This window comes from Phocoena sinus, chromosome 1 (assembly GCF_008692025.1).
Source record: "Phocoena sinus isolate mPhoSin1 chromosome 1, mPhoSin1.pri, whole genome shotgun sequence".
NCBI classification, from domain to species: domain Eukaryota; kingdom Metazoa; phylum Chordata; class Mammalia; order Artiodactyla; family Phocoenidae; genus Phocoena; species Phocoena sinus.
Genome location: NC_045763.1, coordinates 2,125,853 through 2,145,716, shown reverse-complemented (window position 1 = coordinate 2,145,716; position 19,864 = coordinate 2,125,853). Strand labels below are relative to the sequence as shown.

The 19,864-nt window shown below is 64.2% G+C and overlaps 1 protein-coding gene across 3 annotated transcripts in view; it reads left to right on the top strand.

Annotated features, from left to right (window-relative positions):
* The window catches only part of MEGF6 (multiple EGF like domains 6), a 103,599-nt gene that overhangs the window by 8,186 nt on the left and 75,549 nt on the right, over positions 1-19,864 (top strand). For all 3 annotated transcript variants that reach the window (XM_032606435.1, XM_032606426.1, XM_032606444.1), the window contains exons 3-4: positions 3,065-3,174; positions 13,838-13,942. In XM_032606435.1, the coding sequence (XP_032462326.1) occupies positions 3,065-3,174; positions 13,838-13,942 (215 nt within the window). The remainder of the gene's footprint in view (positions 1-3,064; positions 3,175-13,837; positions 13,943-19,864) is intronic.

Here is a 19,864-nt window from a genome sequence, read left to right as displayed (position 1 = left end):
GCCTGGACTGCAGCTGGGGGAGGATTATGGAACCAGCCACGGGCCAGGCCACACATGTGGCTGCTACGTGGCGGCTGCCACTTCTCTTGCAGCCGCGGTGACTCCCACTTCTGATTTCTGGGCTGGTGGGCCTGCTGCGTGGCCCTGGCAGGGCCATGTGGGGTGACACGGGGCTCTCTCCTGCCCCAGAGCAGGCGAGGTGATACCTGACAGACTGGATGAGGACGTCAGGGGGCTTGCTGCCCCTCTCCCCATAGCGGGCGTCTACCTGACAAACCCGCCAGTACAGGCTGCCCCAGGGTGGGGGAGCTTGGGCCATGCGCCCCCTGGGGGGCAGGAAGGAAACGGGGTGGGGAGGGAGAGGATGCTGGGAGCACGGAGCCCACATGTGGGCTCCCACCAGGCCCCTCCCCACTGATCCCGCTGCGCTGGAGCCTGGGCTTTGCGGAGTCTGCATAAGGTGGAGGAGTGGACATCAGCCTGGTAGCCACGCCCCCCTATCCACCTGGCCCTGCAGGAACCAGCTCCTGGCCGTGGCCAGAGCCCCCGTGACTCTCCCACGGGAGGTGTCCCATATGAGCTGCAGGGGGCAAGGGCTGGCTCTCAGGCCCAGTGGGGGCTGCAGGCTGACCCGCTGTCTCCAAGGGTCACTAACTTTAGGGGATGCTGGGGAGGGCGGCAGATGGGCCCAGCTGGCCCGTCTTCCCGGTGACGGAGAGGAACAGCACGTAGCCCAGGGAAAGGGGAAATATTTACGACGGAAGGGCCCAGACACCATCCGCCCTGCCAGACATTGTCCACCACTGTGGTCGGTGTCTCTCCAGGCAACTGGTTTCATGTCCTGCCAGAGTGGCGTCGTGCAGAGTCCCCCGAGCTGCCCGTACGCAGTGATGTGCGCGCGTTCACACTTCTGGGAAGCGCCCTGGTTGTTTGGTGGGGTCCAGGTCCCCCGGCACGGGCTTCATGCCACTCCCGAGGGCCGGGAAGAGCAAGCTGGGGGCAGGGGTGCCCATGTCTCCAGGTGTCCATGACCTGGAGACGGCAGCCCAGCTGCTCCCGCTACTCCTGGGGCCTCCAGGGCCCTGGACCCAACTGCTGTTGGCCAAGCCCCAGGTCGCCAGTTCTACAGATGGCAGTGGGTGCGAGGGTGCTGTGCCTGGAGGGTGGGCCCTGGGTTGTCCCCTCCCCTCCTCCCGTTCCTCCGCTCTCTGTCCCTCTCCCCCGCTCCTGCCCCCGACATCCCCTTGACCAGGCTTGTCACTGTAAACCCAGGGACCTCACAGCCGTGGACCCCAGGGCCTGTGCTGAGCCCTGGGTCCTGTATGAGTTTCCTTTTGCTGCTGTAACAAATTATGACAAACTGAGGGCTAAAAACAACAGGGATTTACACTCTCACAGTCGAGGTTAGAAGTCTGAGGGCAAGGTGTGGGCAAGGGTGGTCCCTTCTGGAGGCTTGGTGGGAGGGTCTGCTCCAGGCCTCTCCCCGCTCCTGTGATGACCGGCCATCCTTGGCGCTCCTGGGCTGGTGGCGGCATCACGCCAGTCTCTGCCTCTGTGGTCGCCTGGCCTTCTCCCTCTGTCTGTGTCCACAGTTCCCTCTTCTTATGAGGACACCGGCCATTGGACTAGGTCCCACCCTAAGCCAGTACGCTGGCCTCGTCTTCACTTGAGGACATCTGTTAAGACCCTATTTCCAAATAAGGCCACCTTCACAGGTTCCGGGTGGGCATGGATTTGGGGGACTCCGCTTGGGCTCGGGGCAGGCGGGGCAGTTAGTCGTCCGTCTTCCTGACCATCACCAGATGGGGGTGGAGGTTGTCTGGGCTGGGGTGTCAGGAGGGGCAGCCAGGGTGGCTTCCCCGGGAGGTTGGCAGGGGTGTCAGGCAGATCCTGGCGTTGCTTCACCCACTCTCGGAAGAAGCAGAAGCAGAGGTTTCCAGAAGGGACCCAGGAGCCCTGGCGTTGGGGTGCAGCTGGAGGGAGGTGGGTGGGGGGCTGAGTAGGAGCGGGGCACCCCCTACCCCCCACCCTGGCTTCTGCTCCAGGTTCATGGTTGCAGGCGAGTCCGGGGCTGGGCAATGCCAGGAGAAGCAGGGCGGAGGCCGGGGCTGCACTGGCAGAGGTGGCCCTGAATGGCTGGGCTTACAGGGGCAATCTGGATTTGGGGAGGGGATAGACAGGAGGCCCTTACCCCTCTGGGTGGTGAGGCCGGTCTCTCTCTGGTGCGTGGGCACCACCTTCCTGCGGCCACTCCCCATGCCAGGCCCCAGTCTGGCTGGATCAGCTGCCTGCTTCCAGCTCCTGGGTGGGGCTCTGCCTCCCTCTGCTCAGCCTTTGTGAGGCCGTACCTCTCCCATCAGAGCAGGAACCAGCCTTGGACCCGGGCCACCCTCCTCCAGGAAGCCCTCCTGCCTGCTCCCTTCTGACCTCAGGGCTGTGTGCTCACACACTCGGGTCCTCCTGCTGCTGCCCACCGTTGCTTCACCCCCATCAGCCTGTCTCCCTCGGGCAGCCCTTGGTGAGGGAAGGGATCCCTCCTCGGGGACGCCCCAGGACAGGCCCGCCACCTGCCTCCTCGGTGCACGGGTGGGCCGAGAGCCTGGGGTGCGGCCCGCCCAGCACTGGGCACCTTGGCCCACGGGGCTCATTCCAGGAGCCACTCTCGCTCCCAGGTTGGACACTGAGTGTGACCCCCAGACCCTCACAGACTGGCTTGGCGATGAGAGCCACGTGTGGGGCACGATGCCTGTCCTGAGGCCGGCTCAGAGCTGGGACCTCCCTGGGGCTGGAGAGGGAAGGGGCGGCATGTCGCCCTGTTGCCGGTTCCAGGACGGCTGTCAACCCCCCGCCCCCGCTGCCCCCAGTGGCCCCTCGTTCACCTGGTGCGGCCGCGGGATGCAGACCTTCCGCCCACCTCCGTGCCTTAACCTGCTCGGCTGTGAAAAGGGGACAGTGGGAGAATCGGTCTGGGGGACTGCGTGCGGTGAGGGCCGAACGCATCGGGCAGAAGTGCCTCGAGCCCGGTCCCTCGACGGTAACGCCCCCCTTTTCCCTTCTCTCCTAGAACCGTCTACTACACGGGCTACAGGCAGGTGTACGCCACGGAGGCCCAGACCGTGTTGCGGTGCTGCCCGGGGTGGAACCAGCAGCCCGGAGACCAGGGCTGCCTCTCCTGTGAGTGCCCGGCAGCCCCGCCCCGCCCCGCCCCGCCCCGCCCCGCCCCGCCCCGCTCCCCTCCTGCCGCAGATGCCACTGCCTCCCGTCCAGTCTAGCGGGATGTGGCTCCTGCGCGGTGTGGGAGACCTCAGGGCCTCTCTCTCGGCCACTCTGCTCGCCAGAGGCTGCTTAAGTGACATAATGAAGGAGAAGGCCCAGTGAGTCCTCCACCCCCGACGCTGGCCGGAGCCGCGGAAGGAAAGGCTGGCGGGGACGCCGAGCTGGAGGGTGGGGGGGCCGTCTGCTGGTGCCCAAGTGCCCGGCATCGGGGAGGGGTCCGAGGGCAGCTCCGGGGCCGTGGGTTGGCGCCAGTGGGCTCAGACGCCCCTGAGCTCGGTGTGGCGTCGGCGTTATAGAGCGTGAGCCCCTGTCCCGCCTGTCCCGCCTGCCCACGCCCCGCCTGCCCCGCCTGCCCTCGTCCAGCCTGCCCACGCCCCGTGCTGCGGGTCCGTCCTTCCCCCTCACCAGCGTCCTGGGCCTCAGTCTCCTCGTCTGCTGCCTCCTTCAAAGAGGGAGGTCCTGACAGATGCGGGGGTGGGTAGCCCCTGAGCATCCGCACATGACCGCGGGCAGCCTCTGCCGCAGACTCGGGGACGGGGACCGAGGGGGGCTGGAATCGGGTTCTGATCTTAGCGGCTGGCTGTGAAGCCTCTGCTTCGTAAAAGGAATGGGCATGGCTTGGAGTCCAGCTGTAAGGTGTTTGGGAAGGGCTCCCGGCCTGCGGGTGTGGGCACAGGTGGGCCAGCAGGGGAGGCTGACTGGGTGCGAAGAGGCAGGGTCCCTCCTCTGGAGAGGTCTGCCCACCCAGGGGTCAGGCCTCCCCTGAACCGGCGCCGTGGCATCTGGACAGGGTGAGACCGGGCTGCACTGTGAGGGGTGGCGGGTAATGGTTCCCCACGGAGCGGGTTAACCGCGGGTGGGCCGTTCTGTGCCTGGGGTGGGAACCGGACTTCAGGGGTCACGTCCCCGCCTGTTCTCCGGCCCCCGGGGGCCCATAGACGGAGGCCACAGATGCCCTTTGTGAGCTCCAGCGGGAAAGGGGGGAAGTAAAAGGTGTGACCATGTTTGTCCAGGAGAGGAAATGAGTAATTCTCCCCAGGAAGGGAGGCGGGGGCCGGGTGGACGCTGGCCAGCGGCCCCCGGGTGGGAGTGTCCAGCTCTGACAGCAGCCTTTCTCTCTGTGGCTCTCATCTCTACAGCGGTGACCTGTGGAGGAGAGGAGGTGGGGTCTAGGCCTGCGTCCCCCCGGGTTTGTGAGGGAGAGTGTGGCTTATCGCGCCCAGGGAGGGCCTTGGGTGCACCTGCGTGTGTCTGGCCTGGGGTGGGGACCCTCTGGGCTTGGCTTCCTGGGCAGGGGGAGGGGCAGGTGCAGGTCCAGGTTCACCTGGCAGTTTTCCCACAATTATCGTCCGCTGTGCACCCCTGAACTGGGGTTTGTGACCCTTGGGGTCACCTGTGTCTTGGAGTGACCATCCCAGGTTGGGTGAGGGAAGCGGGAGGGCCAAGAGCCGTCTGGACCCCAGGAGGCCCGCTGCAGAGACGGTCCAAGTGCTGGCTTTTCAGGAACGGAGGCAAGCATTGGGTCAGGTCCGTAGTGCCAGGGGTCATGACAGTCTCACCCCTAGCCTGGTGGGCCTGTCCTGTGGTTCTGCCTGTGCCCCTGGCCACAGTGGTCGAGTTGGCTCTGCCCTGGCCTGGCCGGCCGGCAGGAGGGGGGATGCAGCCACACCGCTCGGCGGGTGCGTCCTGAACCAGCCCAGGACTGACCTTTGGGGTTTCTCAGCCGTGGGGAGGGGTCTCGGCCGGGACCCTCCCAGGGCAGCCTGGGCCTTGCGGCTGGCTGAGGGCAGGGCTGGGGTGGTGGGGAAATGGGGGGATCTCGGCTGCTGAGTTAGGCCCTGGGGGTCCAGGTTGTCCCGTCAGCCAGGAGACACAGGACAGGGTCCCCTCGTGTATCCTGAACTTGAGGCTTTGGCTTTCTTGGTTGTTTGTTTTCAAAAATTCATTTTTAGGGCAGGATTTACTTATTTATGTATCTGGCTTTTATCTGTTTTTTTTTTTTAATGATCTAGGAAGAGCCCTGTGATCTGGCCTCTCGGGGCACTCACCTGTCCCCCAAGTGTCCGGGTGGCCAGCGTGTGAGGGTAGGTGGCGGTTCACACGGGGCAGGGCAAGAGCCCGGGATCCTGCCCTCAGCCCCGGCTCATTGGTTCATCCGTTCATTTTTTCACTCATTCATTCGTTTGGTCTTGGCTCCGCTGACCCTGAGCGCTGGGGATTCAGCGGGACCCGGTGGGTCAGTACCTGCCCATGGGGAGCTCGGGTCTGCCAGGAGGCCGGCTGCTGCTGGAGGACACTGGAATGACACTGATGCGTGAGGATGGGCAGACCAGGCCAGCCAGATGGGCGCTGGGGTGTGAGGGGAGCCGGCTGGAGCCCAGGAAAAGGAAGTGGAGGCAGGGGAAGGAGGAAGGAGAGGTGGGCGGCCAGGGGCCCTTTCTCGGCCGCCCCACATCGTGGCTGAGCCCTTGGGGTCACTCTGCCTGTAGCCCCTCAGGGCTAGTTCCCAGCTGGGTGGAGCTGGAGCCTTCCGGAAGCCTGGCTCCAAGCCCTTTGTGCATTTCTAACCGGGGGCTCTCGCAGGGGGCACTGGGGTCAGGTGCAGGGTCGCATCAAGCACTGGTCTTGGGGTGGGGGTCTTGGGGTCCCAGTAGGTGCCGGAGCCCCCAGTCCCTGGAAAGCCCTGCCTCGGGGAGGTCAGGTGTGAGTCCCCTCCCGGCTGCGTGCCAACAAGCGTCAGGCCTGCGGACGGGGTCAGGGTACTCTGAGACCCTGAGAGCGAGCAGAGGGGATGGCGATGAGGCGCAGGGCTCCCGCCCACCCTCTTTCTCTCGGTCTGTTCGCCCCTTTCCTCATTTCCCCACTGCCCCCTCGCCAGCCTGTCTAGCCCCTTCCCTTGTCCCCCGGTCCAGGCTCTCTGCAGCCAGGGGACCCGGAGAGGTAGGCAGGCGGGGGCAGGCCCCTGGGACGCTGACCCCTGCTGGCCCCACCCCTCTCCACCAGCCACAGTGAAATGTCCTCCCTGGGATGTGACCTGGAAACTGGGCTGTGTGCGGGACAGCATCAGGCCCCCGTGGTGTTTGTGCAGGAAGCTTCTAATGGTGTTGGGATTCCTCCGAGACCCACTTAGCAGCATGTGTGACCGGGAGGTGACGGAAAAGAAGAGGTGCCAGCTGGGCGGGGTGCCTGGTGACCCCCAGGACCTGTGGGTCCAGAGCACGTGTGCCCGGGGGCCTCCTGCTGTTGGGGTGCCCTCCTGCCCAGTGGCTCTCTGAATTCCACCTCTATCCCAGTCAGGGGGCAGATTTTGCCTGGACGCTCCCAGTGTTTCAGCCATGGTCACCCTGGGTCCTGGCTCCCCCTTATCGAAGCAGGGACCCAAATGCACAGACGAGGTACCTGGCCTGGAGTGAGCACGTGGAGCCTGAGATGGAATGGGTCCCGGGAAGACTGTCTGTAGCTCCAGCTTGAACTCTCTCCATGTGGGCTGGGCTCAGTCCATCGGAGGAGGCCACAGGTCGGAGAGGCAGTGCCCGAGGCGGGGCCAGGGGCTGCACCGGCTCCGTGGGTGTGAAGAGAGCCCTGGGAAAGGGAAGCTCTGTGTAAAGCATGTTAAGCAGGTACTGCTTTTGCAGGACTTCTCAGAGGCTTTGATATGCCAGTGTGCGCTGCAAATGGTAAGGGGTTTCTTTATCTGGTTTGTGGGATTGGATAATGAGGGTATATTTATATATTTTTAAAGAAGATGTTGGGGGTAGGAGTTTATTAATTAATTAATTTATTTTTGGCTGTGTTGGGTCTTCGTTTCTGTGCGAGGGCTTTCTGTAGTTGTGGCGAGCGGGGGCCACGCTTCATCGCAGTGCGCGGGCCTCTCACTGTCGCAGCCTCTCTTGTTGCGGAGCACAGGCTCCAGACGTGCAGGCTCAGTAGTTGTGGCTCACGGGCCTAGTTGCTCCGTGGCATGTGGGATCCTCCCGGATCAGGGCTCGAACCCGTGTCCCCTGCATTGGCAGGCAGATTCTCAACCACTGCGCCACCAGGGAAGCCCCGCTGCAGGCTTCTGACAGACTGTGTAGTGTTTTCCAAACTCATTTTTTCTTAAAAAAGGAAGAAAGAAAAAGAAGCAAAAAGGCAAAACAATAAAACGGTGTCCCTAAAGCATGTACTGGGAAGCGTGCAGGTGATCCATTCGACCAGCGTCTGTGGAGGGCCGACGGGGTGCCGGGCGCTGCGCTTGGGCATGGGAGGGGACATGGGCGCTGCCCTGTTCTCATGGAACAGAGGGGGAGAAAGGAAGGAAGGGAGGGAGGGAGGGACAGATTACATGCTGGTGAGTGGGAAAGCTACAGAGAAAAGTGAGGTGGGAAGGGGCTGACCGAGGTGGTGCTGGCTTAGGTGGGGTCTGGGAGGCCTCTCTGTCCAGGGCGTTGGCGGCCTGTGTGATGTGAGTGGTGGGCCTTGCTTGTGCCCAAGGAAGAGCCCCACCACAGAGGGAAGGGAAGGTTCCAGGCCACAGGAACAGGGAAGGGCTGAAGCCATGGTCCCCACGCCGGGAGCCCAGACCACTGGATGCAGCCCTGGATCTGGGTGCCAGTGCCTATAGTCAGGGCCCCGGGGTGAGGCCTGGGCTCGGCGCCCCTGCGTCCCACTGTCGGACTGCCAGGCAGGCCTCCCTTCCCTCCCACCTCCTGTGCGGTCCTGAGGTGCTGGGCCTGGCCGGTCGGGGCCTGCGGGGAAGGAGCTGCAGGAAGGCGGCCGTGGGCCCCCGGGGAGGGCCGCCCTCGGCTTGCTGGCCTCTGCCCTTCACTTTTCCTTTTCCGTTCTGGATGCCACACGGCAGCCCTGCGCCCAGTGTGGGAATTTGCAGAGCTGGCATCCTGGCTCTCCTGTCCTCAGCGTGGACGTGAATGTCCCCCAGGTTGCCGGGGGAGGGCGTGTTGTCCTGCTGTGTCCCACACACCCCAGGTCTCTCCAAATCGTGAGTCACATCCAGACTGGCCCGGCCCTGTGCCCAGCACTCGATTACACACCCACTCACACCCAGAGGGGCTCACCACACACAGCCTCAGATACACATGCGTGCACACACGTGTGGCTGGATTTGCTCACAGGTATGTGACCTACTCACGTGCGTTCACTCACACACGTACACACATGCTCATGAGCGCACACCTACGTGTACACACGCGTGTGCACGAGCTCCCACTCCCTTGGGTGCACAGACGCCCACGCACATGCTCTCACTGGGGCCACGACGTGGTGGGGAGCACAGGCAATGAGGCGTGGAGGTGCCACAGTCACCCGGAGCCCAGAATGATCCGAGCGCCAGGCGGAGCAGGGGCCAGGTCCAGCCCTTCTGGAAGGTTCTGGGTGCACAGCGCCCACCCCCCGCCGACTGCCTTCGGGAAGTGGACGTGATGGGGGCAAGGAAGGATGCTGCCCTGTCCAGGTCTGCTCTCCAGGGGTTCTGCAGCCCAGGATGGGCCTGGAGGGGGCAGCGGGCTTCCGCAGTCCTCAGGGTCCGTGGCCCCTCGGCCTCCCACTTCTCCTGTTGCCCGGACACGGTCTCCCAAAGCCTGTGTGGCTCGCCTGTGCCTGGACTTGCCACCATGCAGGGGCTCTGGGAGCCGGGCCCGACTCTGGGCAGTGGGTGTCTGTCTGCCCGCCTGTTTTCTGGGACCCCTCGTGTGGTGGGTGCTGGTCTAAGCACAGGGCACTGGGCAGCCAGCCTGGAGGGCTTGGCCTTTCCTCAAGCACTTGGAGCCTGAGTGTCCAGCATGGAGCTGAGGTGGCTCCCTCCCTGCTGCAGGGGTCCCAGCAGGGGTGGTTGGAGTGGGGCGTGTGATCCGGGTTCCTAGCCCTCGGCCAGCGCTGGGTGGAAGGCCGGGAGGAACAGGGTGAGAGGGAGGAGACGGGAGGGCTCAGGGCCTGCTCTGTCCCCTGGGCTCCCAGGGAAGTGGCCTCCCTTCCTTAGCCACTGTCAGCTTGAGCTGGGCACCCACGCCCGCCCGTGCACCGGCAGCTCTTATCAGCGACTTGGACGAGGCTTAGGAAACGCTGCCCTGCAGCCTGGGCGATATGGAGGGAACCGCCCCTGTGTCCCCGTGACCTTGATCTGAGTCAGCCCGCCCTGCGGGGGTCTCTGGGCAGCTTGGGTGGAGGTGCCTGGGGACGCAGAGGGGCACTCGCTTGCAGGCTGGCTCCCAGAAACACATTTGGTGACCTCGGTGTGTGTTCGCAGCCTGTGGGTGGGTGGGTGGCCTGGCAGGCTGGACAAAGGTGTCCGCCTGGGTCACCCTCTCCCGCCTGTGGTTCACTCAGCTTTCTACTAGCCCTTTGCGGGGTGGAGAGAAGGAGCCGTGGTCTCAGCCAAGCCCAGGTCCAGGGAAGTGGTCCAGTGGCTGAACTTGCAGAAACTGAGCCCTTGGAGAGCAGTCGAGTCCCCTTTCCATGGCCAGCCCGTCCTGGGACAGTGCGGCTGCAGCCGCCACGGCCAGTGGGCTTGATCAAGGTCCGGCCAGGCACAGGTGTCTCCTGCCTTTCGCCGTGAGGGGAAGTGGCTGGCACCAGGATGCCACTGGCGATGCCTGGACATGGTGTCCTCGCTCTGGGGGCTGTGCTGCCTAAATCTGCCGTCCCGCACCCAGGCCCGGCCAGGAGCACCCTCGGGACTAGACACCCCTAAGGACCCTCCCAGCCTCTGGTTCTAGGAATGTGGGCACGTGCGCCTAGCTTCACCCCAAGGCGAAGGCCTGGCCAACGTGCCCGCACTTTGGCTCCCGGTCTATAGCGTGAGGAGATCATGGTCCCTGGACGTGGGCTGCTGGGGGGCTGTGGGTGTCTTCAGCTCCAGGAGACAGTGTGGAGGCAACACTCTGAGAGCGTGAAGGGTCCGTGAGAATATTGCGGTTGACGTGTATAGGGGAGTTTAGCCCAAATTTCCAACCACTGGTAAGTATTAGGGCTGGGACTTGAACCCGGATCTACAGAGCCTGAGCTGCCTTGCCCTGCGAAGGCTTCTGGGCGGCGGGAACCAGCGGGGTCTGGGGAGGGCGAGAGCATCCTGTAGCCTCGGAGGACGTGGCCGCCTGGCAGCCATAGACCTTGTGGGCACCGTGCCCCCACCCCCGGGCCTACCTCCAGCTGTTCTTGCATTTCTCACACTCGTGGGTTCTGACAGTTCCTTCCAGGGCCCCTGAGGGTCCTGTGGGTTCAGTCCCAGCCAAGGGCCACGAGGGTGGGTCCCCAAAGCAGCCCCCTGCTGTCCCCCTGGCATTACAGTAGGCTCTCATAAAATTCATTAAAAACGTAGCTGATGTTAAGTATAAAACACGTCTGTTACTTAGCAATCTGTAAACTGTTTTCAAAACATCTAACCTTCATTTAACACCTGTATGTGGAGTTTTCATGTTCTTCATTTCCATGCATCCCGCTGGGTCTGTTTTCCTACCTGCCAACTCTTTTCTCACACACGGCCCCTCCTGTTTCTCTTCGAGGAAAACACATCCTTATAGGAAGCCACGGTCTGCTGCCCCTGAGCTGCATTTCCAGGTTTTGGCTGTCCTGTGCCTGTCGCCTGTGGCCCTTCCTCAGCTGCGGTGGGGTCTTTTGGGGGGCGCTTGTCCCTCAGGTGACTTGAGTGACAGCGGGAGGGGTGGCTGGGTTGCCGGGGGCATCCCTGACTCCCGCCTGGCCTGGAGGAGGGGTCACACAGGGCTGGACCCACGGGTGCTCTGCAGTGAGGCCCCGTCCCTGTGCCCTGGCTGCCCGTCCTGCCACGAGGCGTTTGTGCCCAGTGCCACCCCGTGCCACTGGTCTCAGGCTTCCCGCCACGGTAACCCCATCTTTCCCGCGTCCCACGAGCCTTGGGACCGCAGGGAGTACCCGTTCTTGGTTTGGGGCATAGCTTTGTGCATCTTTGTTGTGAAACCTTTTCTTTTTTCCATCTAAGGATGTGCTGCCCTGTGCGTCCCTCTTGCATCCCGAGCGCCTGCCTTTCGCCCCAAAGGCTTCCTGACGAATGACTGTCTCACGTCCCGCTTGGCCTGACATTTAATTATCTCTTTACTCATTCATTCAACAAAGTCTGTGGAGCCCCTTCTAAGTGTCGGCGTGTCGGTGGCCCCAAGGAACGTGATGGTGTTGGAGGTGCGGTAGCTGCCTGCCCCTAGGGAGCCCAGGCCTGGGGTGGGAGCTCAGCTGTCGCCCCTGTTAAGGGCTCGCTACACTCAGAGGTGCTGCGGTGGGAAACCACAGGGCGCTATGAGCGCTGATTCGGCTGGGGGCTTGGAAAGGCTCCCTGAGGAAGTGACGACTTGTCCAGGTGGACAGCCGCTAGGGTGTGACGGGTGGCTAGGGGGCTCTGTGCCAAGTCGATGGAAAGCCACAGAAGGGAAGGGCTCTCAGCCAGGCGCCCGTGGTCTGCTTCCTGTCGTGAAGGATCCCAGTGGCTGCAGCGTAGAGAAAGGACGCGGGTGAGTGGGTGAGTACAGCGTCCGCGGGGATGCTGGTGGCAGTTTTGTCCAGCCTTGAAGCGGAGAGAAGGGTGGGCTCGAGGGGCATGGGAGGTAGAAGCGATGGGCTGGCTTTGGATTGGATGCGGGCCGAGTGTGAGGACGGCTCCCGGGTTTCTGGCCTGAGCCCCTCTGTGCGTGTGACACTATGTACCAAGTTGGGGAAGGGGCATGGGAGCAGGCAGTGGGTTGCTACCTCCCCCTGAGCTCTGGAACTGACCGCGGAGGTGGACGCAGGCAGGGTGCTGTCCGCGGGGACCCCCAGGCTGGGTGTGAACCTGGTGGGGCCTGCAGAGGCTGCTGGGGGGCAGAGTCCCGGGGTGGGCGCCAGCCTGGGCGTCTGATTCCCCCCGGAGGCATGGGCTGTTGCAGTGGTTTGGGGCTGAAGGTCTTCAGGATGGTGCAGACCTCTTTACGATGTGAAAAGGAAACAGCTGGCTTCTCTTCCTCCACAAAACTGCGCAAGTCAACAGGTTTCAGGCCCTCAGCACTGGGGACACTGGTGCACAGCTCGGGTTGGCCCCGGCCCGGAATTACCTGTGTGGGTTCCAGGGTCACTGTGCATTTCCTCTTGGCTCCCCTGCATCACCCGCTTTGTCCCCCAGCCCCCCACTCCCACTGCATTTCAGAAACATCCTCAGGCAGTTTTTCAGGTGTGAGTGAGTGCCAGCTGGGACCCCGGCAGGGTGGCCCGAGAGGAGGGATCCCTCCGAGGCTGGGACAGCAGCCTGGTTATGGGACAGAAGAGGAGGAAGAAGCTCCCTGCAAAGACCCCTCATGTCTCCCCCGGCAGGGTCCTCCTGACTCTAAGTCAGAAAGCCCTGGGCCTGGTCCCTCCTCAGCGGCTGTGTGACCCCGGGCCATGTCCTGTGTGTCTCTGAGCCCTGGTTTCCTCATCGGGGCGGTGCCTCGTCTAGGGGGCTGCTTGGACCCGTGTGCCTGGCCGGCATCCCTCCCCTTGGGCTCTTCCACCATCCAGCTTCTCTCCCTGCTCCTGGCGGGAATGCTGCCAGCGATACAGAAGCTTGCTGAACCCTTGGGTTACGCCGGGCTCTGGGGTGCCTGGCGGGCGTCCAGGCCACTGTTCAGAGTGTCCACTCACCCAGCAAGCACCCTTGAAGCCCTTGGACTCAGGACCCGGCTGTTGGGGTCACGGGGATGGGGGCAGAGCCCACCTGCCCTGGCCTTGCCCGCCCTGTGTAGGTGTAGGGGTCATGGCTGCGGGGCCGAGAAAATTGATGCTAAAGCCCCTCCCAGAGGTACCCGGTCCGGTGTGGGTCGGGGTCCCTGCTGTGATGGGGCTGGGACTGCACCTGCCCTTCCCATCCAGGGCCCCTGCCTCCTGGGCCGGCTGTGGCCTCCTCCACACTGTGGCCTGGAGCCGGAGGGGGCTCAGTAGCCCTAGGGCACCGCAGGCAGTGGGTTCAGGGTGCCTCGTTGGGCCCCGCTGGGGGTGGGGTGTGGGGAGAGGGTCTGGGAGCAGGGAGTCTCCTCTGGAGAAGGTGGGGAGGCCAGCCGCTCGCAGCCCTGACCCTCCCTCCCTCCCCTCTCAGGGGGCCTGGGCTGGTACTGCCCCTCCTTGAGGGTGGGACCAGTCTGATCATTTCCACCGTTGGGGTCTTGTGGGGAGGGGGCCCTGGCCAAGCTTTCAGCCCACTTTAGCTGTGGGCTGTTCCCCTGCACCCCCTACTCTCCACCCTCGTCCCCCGACCTCCCCCAGAAAATGCCCTGGAGCTCCTTCATGTCCCATTGAAGGGAGTGGGGTTTTTGCCCCTCCCGGGGGGACTTCACTGAACCCAGACCCTGGGGTGGCGGTGGGGCTCTCCAGCCCTGGTGGGCCGTGTGTGACCCACCCTCCTGGGGCCCCCTCCCTGGGGGCGGTGCTTTCCTGTCCCTTGAGGGTCCAGGTTCTGTCCAGCCTTGAGGCCTCACCTTGTGGGGAGACTTACAGGGGGGAGGCGTCTCCGGGGACCTTGTGTCCTGGCCGTGGGCTGGGGGTGCCCCCAAGCTCCTGCCCCTCCTCACGCGTTTTCTCCCTCCCTCCACAGCCCAGTGCAGCCCCGGCCTCTGCTTTAACGGCGGCCAGTGCGTGCCCGACTCGGCCCAGCTGTGCCACTGTCCCCGCGGCTTCCACGGTCCCCGCTGTCAGCACGGTGAGTGGCATGGTGTCCCCTGCAGGCACCGAGGCCCTGGTGGTCCGCGTGGGCGGGCCGGGCGGGGGTGGGGAGAGGAGGTAACCCTGTCTCACGGGATGCCTCTGCACCCTGCCATCTCCGAGCGCTCCCTGTCCGATCGCGCCCTCTGCGGGCAGGGATGGGCCGGGGTCCCTGGGCTGGCAGGGAAGCAGCACGTCCCAGGGGCCCCTGAGCTGCGCCCCTGAGCTGCACCCCTGCCCCGCCAGAGGCTCTCGTGTCCTACCCGAGGGGACCGATTGAGTAAACGTCACACCCCTGCAGACTGGAGCCTGACACGCTGAGGATCCAGCCTCGGATGCCGGGGCGCGCTGCGGGTGTAGATGGGCTTAAAGCAGGTGCCGGTGGGGGTGGTGCAGACGAATGCCCGAAAAGTCCCCCAAAGAACCCCTGCAGTCATTCCTCCTGACTTTGTGGCGTGAGGGGAAGGCGTGAGTATCCCCGGTGGTTTTCTGCTTTGTCCAGAATTTCTTTGCTGACCGTGTAGCTCGCAGCTCCTGCCGGAACAGGGCATAGAGCCACGGCCGTCATTGAAATGAAGCACTCTGGACAGTTTCCGGTGCTTTGAACTTGCTTCTGGTGAGCAGCTGGGGGCCTCTTCCAGGGGAACACGGGGTGTACATCCTGCGACGCGCTCTTCAAGGCTCTGGATGCCCAGTAAACAACAGGAGGGAAACCAGGAAATCGTGGGGAATTGAGGCCCCCGTTTGCAGAGGGGACCCCTGCGCCCTTGCCGTTCCCTGTGCATGCACAAGTGTGTCCCCCCCAAAGCGTGGCTGAAGGCAGGGGTCCTGGGGAGGTGCTGGGTCCCACAGTTCTGAGCTGGGCACTGGTACCCAGGGGTGCTGACCTTTGTCGGGAAGGCTCTGGCGGCTCTGACTGCTCGTCGCATGCCCTCTGCGAGCCGGAAGGCTCTGTGCTTCCTGGGCTCTGGGCGGCCGGGGGTGGGGGCTGCTGCCCGGGCCACGGAGTGAGGACTGCTGTCACCTCCAGGTGCTGGGGGTAGGGGGTCCCTGCCCTGTGCCCTGGACCATCCAGGCTCCAAGCCTCAGCCAGGCCTCCTCGTGGTTTTAGATCTCGAGCCCCTCTGTGGGCTGCACAGAGGTGACCCCACCCCACACCGTCGCAGACTGGGATCCAGGCGGGGATGCAGGGGCCCAGCTGCCACGCTCCGCCTCTTCTCGGGGTCTTTCATGACGGCCGCAGGTGGCTGTGGAGAGATGCTGGACTATGCGGGGTCGGGGTGGGAGGGACGTCCTGGCCTCCAGCTGCCTTTGGGGATGTTGCTGGGACTGGGTTGTGGCCTGATGGGCAGCAGCACTAGGACGTGACTGCTGTGTGGCCTGTCCTTGGTCTCGCCCTCGGGAAGCAGCCGGGAGCCCCCACTAGGGCCAGTCTTTCTCTAGCCCCTCGCCTTCCACCCTGCTCCCTGTGGCCACCAGCCCCCACTCCACCTGGCACTCTTTCGGGTGCCCAGCTTGGAGCATCACTGATGGGCGCTCCCTTTTTACTGAGCAGCGCCCCTCCCATGAGACCCTGACCCTCGGCCTCCTGGGCACCACAGGGTACACGGGCTGGTAGGGGCGCAGTGGAGAGGGCTAGGCACCCAGCGGGGCACTTTGCACCCAGCTGGATGGGCGCCTGGGGCAGCTGCTGGGCTTGGAGACCCACCCTCGGTGCTGCGGGGAGGGGGGGGCCGGGTGGGAGCCGCGGTCTTGCCAGCCTCTTGGGGCCTGGGCTCCAGGCTTGGCTTTGCCTCCAAAGCAGCCCTGCTCCCCACGGTCACTGTGGGAACGGTCTCTCGGGCGGGCTCACCCGCCTGGCCCTTACCGCGCTCTGCCTGCGTGGCCCCCCGAATCCTCACTTCTTCCGCTTCGTGGAAGAGGAATCTAGGGTCAGGGAGGCCCGGAAGCTGCTGACTGCTCGGCAGAGTTGGGGCTGGAAGCACAATCTGGCCCAGTGAGCACCTGGAACCTTCCGGCCATGCCGTCTCCGAGCGCGGTGCCAGGCCTTGTTGGGGGTGGAGCACGGTTGAGATCTGCTTCGGAGGAGAGAGGGGTGGATCCCTGGGTCCCCACCCTGCCCACCTCCCAGGCAGGAGCATCTGTACTGGGGGGGGACTGGGCTCGTGACCAGTCCGTGGCCCTCCAGGGTCGGGGGCTTCCAGGAATGGCCAGTTGGGTGGCATATGTGGCCTTCAGGGAGCAGTAGACAAAGCTGGAGTGTGGCCCCTGGGCCTCCTCCTAGGGCACCACCTCCTGGAAGAAAGGCCTGGTGTTCAAGGGCTGGTGTGCGGGGCTGGGTGTGCAGAGCTGGTGTGCAGGATTGGGTGTGTAGAGCTGGTGTGCGGGGCTGGGTGTGCAGAGCTAGTGTGCAGGGCTGGGTGTGCAGAGCTGGTGCACGGGGCTGGGTGTGCAGGGTTGGGTGTGCGGGGCTGGGTGTGCAGAGCTGCTGTGTGGGGTTGGGTGTGTAGAGCTGGTGTGTGGGGCTGGGTGTGCAGAGCTGGCGTGCGGGGCTGGGTGTGCAGAGCTGCTGTGTGGGGTTGGGTGTGTAGAGCTGGTGTGCAGGGCTGGGTGTGCAGGGCTGGGTGTCCAGAGCTGGGTGTGCAGAGCTGGTGTGTGGGGTTGGGTGTGTAGAGCTGGTGTGCGGGGTTGGGTGTGCAGAGCTGGTGTGCAGCGCTGGGTGTGTAGAGCTGGGTGTGCAGGGCTGGGTGTGCAGAGCTGGTGTGCAGGGTTGGGTGTGCAGGGCTGGGTTTGCAGAGCTGGTGTGAGGACTGTGCCTCGTGCAGAGGCCGCCCCTGTTCCCTTCCGGCCCCTCCATGCTGGGTTTGGGGCCGCCAGACCTTAGACCTGGCACAGTTGGGCATATGTAACTCACCCCCCAATTATAACTGATACCAGTTTTGAAAATAAAAGCCGTATTTTTTCTGGTTCCCCCAGATTCTTTCATTTGAACAAAAGAGTGGGGGAGGGAGAAGGGGACTCTGCTGGGTTGATGGTGGAGAGCAAAGGGGGAGGGGAGTGCTTAGGAAGAGCCCCTCCCCTGCCTGGGTGCCTCCTCCCTCTTAACTTGGGCCTGCCTGCCCACCTCTGCCTGCCGCCCCCCTTCCACCCCCCGCCTCTCCCCACCGCCAAGGCTTTCTGTAGGAGATACAGGAGCACAAAGGGAGCCTGTGCTGATGGGGCCTGGGGGAGGGGGGGAGGGCGGGGCCCAGCACAAGGCCTCGGTGCAGTCTGTCCAGGGCGGCTGTCTGTCCAGGGCGGGCATCGTGTCATCTGACACGCCTGTGGGCCTCAGGGTAACGTGCCGGACCCCACTCCCCGCCCTGTTTTGTGGGGATAAAGTATGGGGGACGTTTGTGCAGGTCACAGGTGTCAGTGCAGGTGAGGCTCAGGGTGCCCTGGGGGGTGGTGGCGACCTTCGCTCCCCAGAGGCCCGGCCCGCTGAGAGATGTGAGGGATGACGGGTGGGGGAGGATGGCCCCATGTTCCTGGGGTCCCCGCATGCACAGAGTCCCCGAGCTCCCGTGGGGGGTAGCACCCACGCGGCCTCTCCCTTGGGGTGGCCTGTGGTCGGCATGCCCTCTAGGACCGCCGGCCTCCCTACCCTGCAGGCCGGCACCTTCGGGCAGCCCCTGACCCTTGGTGGGCTCCTGCCCGGACTGAGAGTCGGCAGAGGCCTCCCCCCGCCCCCCACCCCTCCAAGATCTGCCGGGGACGAGTGCTTCCCAAGGCCAGCTGCCCTGGAATCTTACAGGAAAAACAGGCAAGAAAAACGTATGCATCAGAACATACTACGTCTTAACTTATCTTCCTTTTGTATCATAAATGGTGACACAGTGGACACTGGTCGTTTCTCATGACCTGGTCTCTGCTGACCTCGGGGAACGAGGGCAGGCTCTGAGGTCTGAGGCCCGGTCACCTTAGGTACTTCTTGGTCCAAGAAGCTTTGGCCCTGGTACCCTCTGGGCCTCAGTTTCCTCACCTATAAAATGGGCGGGTTGGGCCCATCTCAGGCAGTTCTGGGACTCACTCCTGAGTCCACACAGCTCTCAGGGCGTCACTGCTGACTCCCAGCAGAGGGCCGGGTGGTCCGGAGGGCTTCCTGGAGGAGGGCCTGTGGGCTGAGGAAGGCTTAGAGAGGTGTAGGTGGGGCAGGGTGGGCTTTTCCAGGTGGGAGAAAGGTGGGGGCAGAGGAGCAGAGTGGAGGGAGTGAGTCAGTTTGGCCCAGAGGGTCTGGTGGGGATGGACGGCAGGGAAGGTTCAGCCTGGAATCTGAGGAGACTTAGCAACCCCCTCTGAGCTGGTTGGAATGACCGGGAGCCTGTGGGCCTGCCCCTCCAGCCCCGCCCTACTCTGCGGGGAGGGACCTCAGTGGTCCTGCCTGGAGCCTCCACGCCCAGGCCTGTTCCTTTGAAGGAGCCTCTTTCCCCACTGGAGCAGGGGATCGGTTGGTGGGGTCCGGGGAGTGGGCAGGCAGGGCTGCGGGGCTGTGGGGGCCCCCGGGCTCTGCCAGGAGGCAGCGGGAGCAGGCGGCCGCCCCTGAGGGCGTGCGGGCGGGAAGCAGGCCCCGCGGGTCCAGCGCTCCTGGCCTTGGCTCAAGGGTGACTTTGTTTCTAAACTGGGATAATTGATTAATGGAGAGGAAGCAGCCCTCCCAGGCGGCCCTTCAGTGCTGCCCACTGTGTCGGAGGGTGGGAATCTGACCCCTGGCCCGAGGTCCAGACACCACCGAGGGCTGCTCTTGGCTACCGGCCACGACCAGGCTGGGACCTGGCTCTCCTCTCCCTGAGGGGTGCGCAGAGCTGCCCCACCCGACCAGACCTCTTCCTCCACTGTGCTCTGCTCTGCCCTGCTGCCCCTGCCCTGGCGGACAGTGTGGCCTTTGGCTTCTCCACACACGCCCGATTTAGCTGCACTAAACCCCTCCTTTTTTTTTTTTTTTTTTTGTGGTACGCGGGCCTCTCACTGCTGTGGCCTCTCCCGTTGCGGAGCACAGTCTGCGGACGCGCAGGCTCAGCGGCCATGGCTCACAGGCCCAGCCGCTCCGCGGCATGTGGGATCTTCCCGGACCGGGGCACAAACCTGTGTCCGCTGCATCGGCAGGTGGACTCTCAACCTCTGTGCCACCAGGGAAGCCCTAAACCCCTCCTTTGAGGACAGTTCCCGAAATCTCCAGCAAGCCCCACGCCCTGCAGGAGCTGGCACTGGTGTCTTCTGCTGCCTGGGGTGGGGGCCGTCTCTGGCCGGGGGTGGGGAGGGCCTGCTGGGTTGAATGGAGATGGTGGGTGGCTTTGACCCTGCCCTCTGCCCTGGCCCTGCTGGCCGTGACAGTCGGCTGGGACAGGTGTGGCCTGCTGCCCTGTACTCGGTGGTCCGCGTCCCTTCAGGGCAGCGGGTCTGCAGACCTCCTGCTCCAGGACAGCCCGGGGGCTGCCCGCGCACAGAATCCCAGCCCTTACAAAGCGGCCAGCTCTGGGAAGGGCATTCATGTTTGCTTCGTGAATCGTTTAATTACCAGGTTTGTCCCCCAGACCCCACCACCCACAAAGGCGTCTCTGTCTTTTGAGATGACTGTGTCCTCCAGGCCTGCGCCGTGCACAATGGGCTTCTCCAAGGGCTGGCTTCTGAGACGGGCTGGCCTTCTAATGACATAATTACAGCAGGATCCACCAAGAGGCAGACCCTCCGGGCCTGGGGGTCTGTGAGCTCGCCCCACCTGCCCCCATGCTTCCCGGCTGGGTTTTTGGTGAATAGGCCGCTCCAGTGCCCCTGCCCACGAGGGGCCTGCCTTCCGGGCAGGATCGAGGCTGGGTCTGCGGAGAAGGACAAGGCCCCCCAGCCTCCCCTCCCCAGGGCTGCCCCAGGCTGGAGTCCCGCCCAT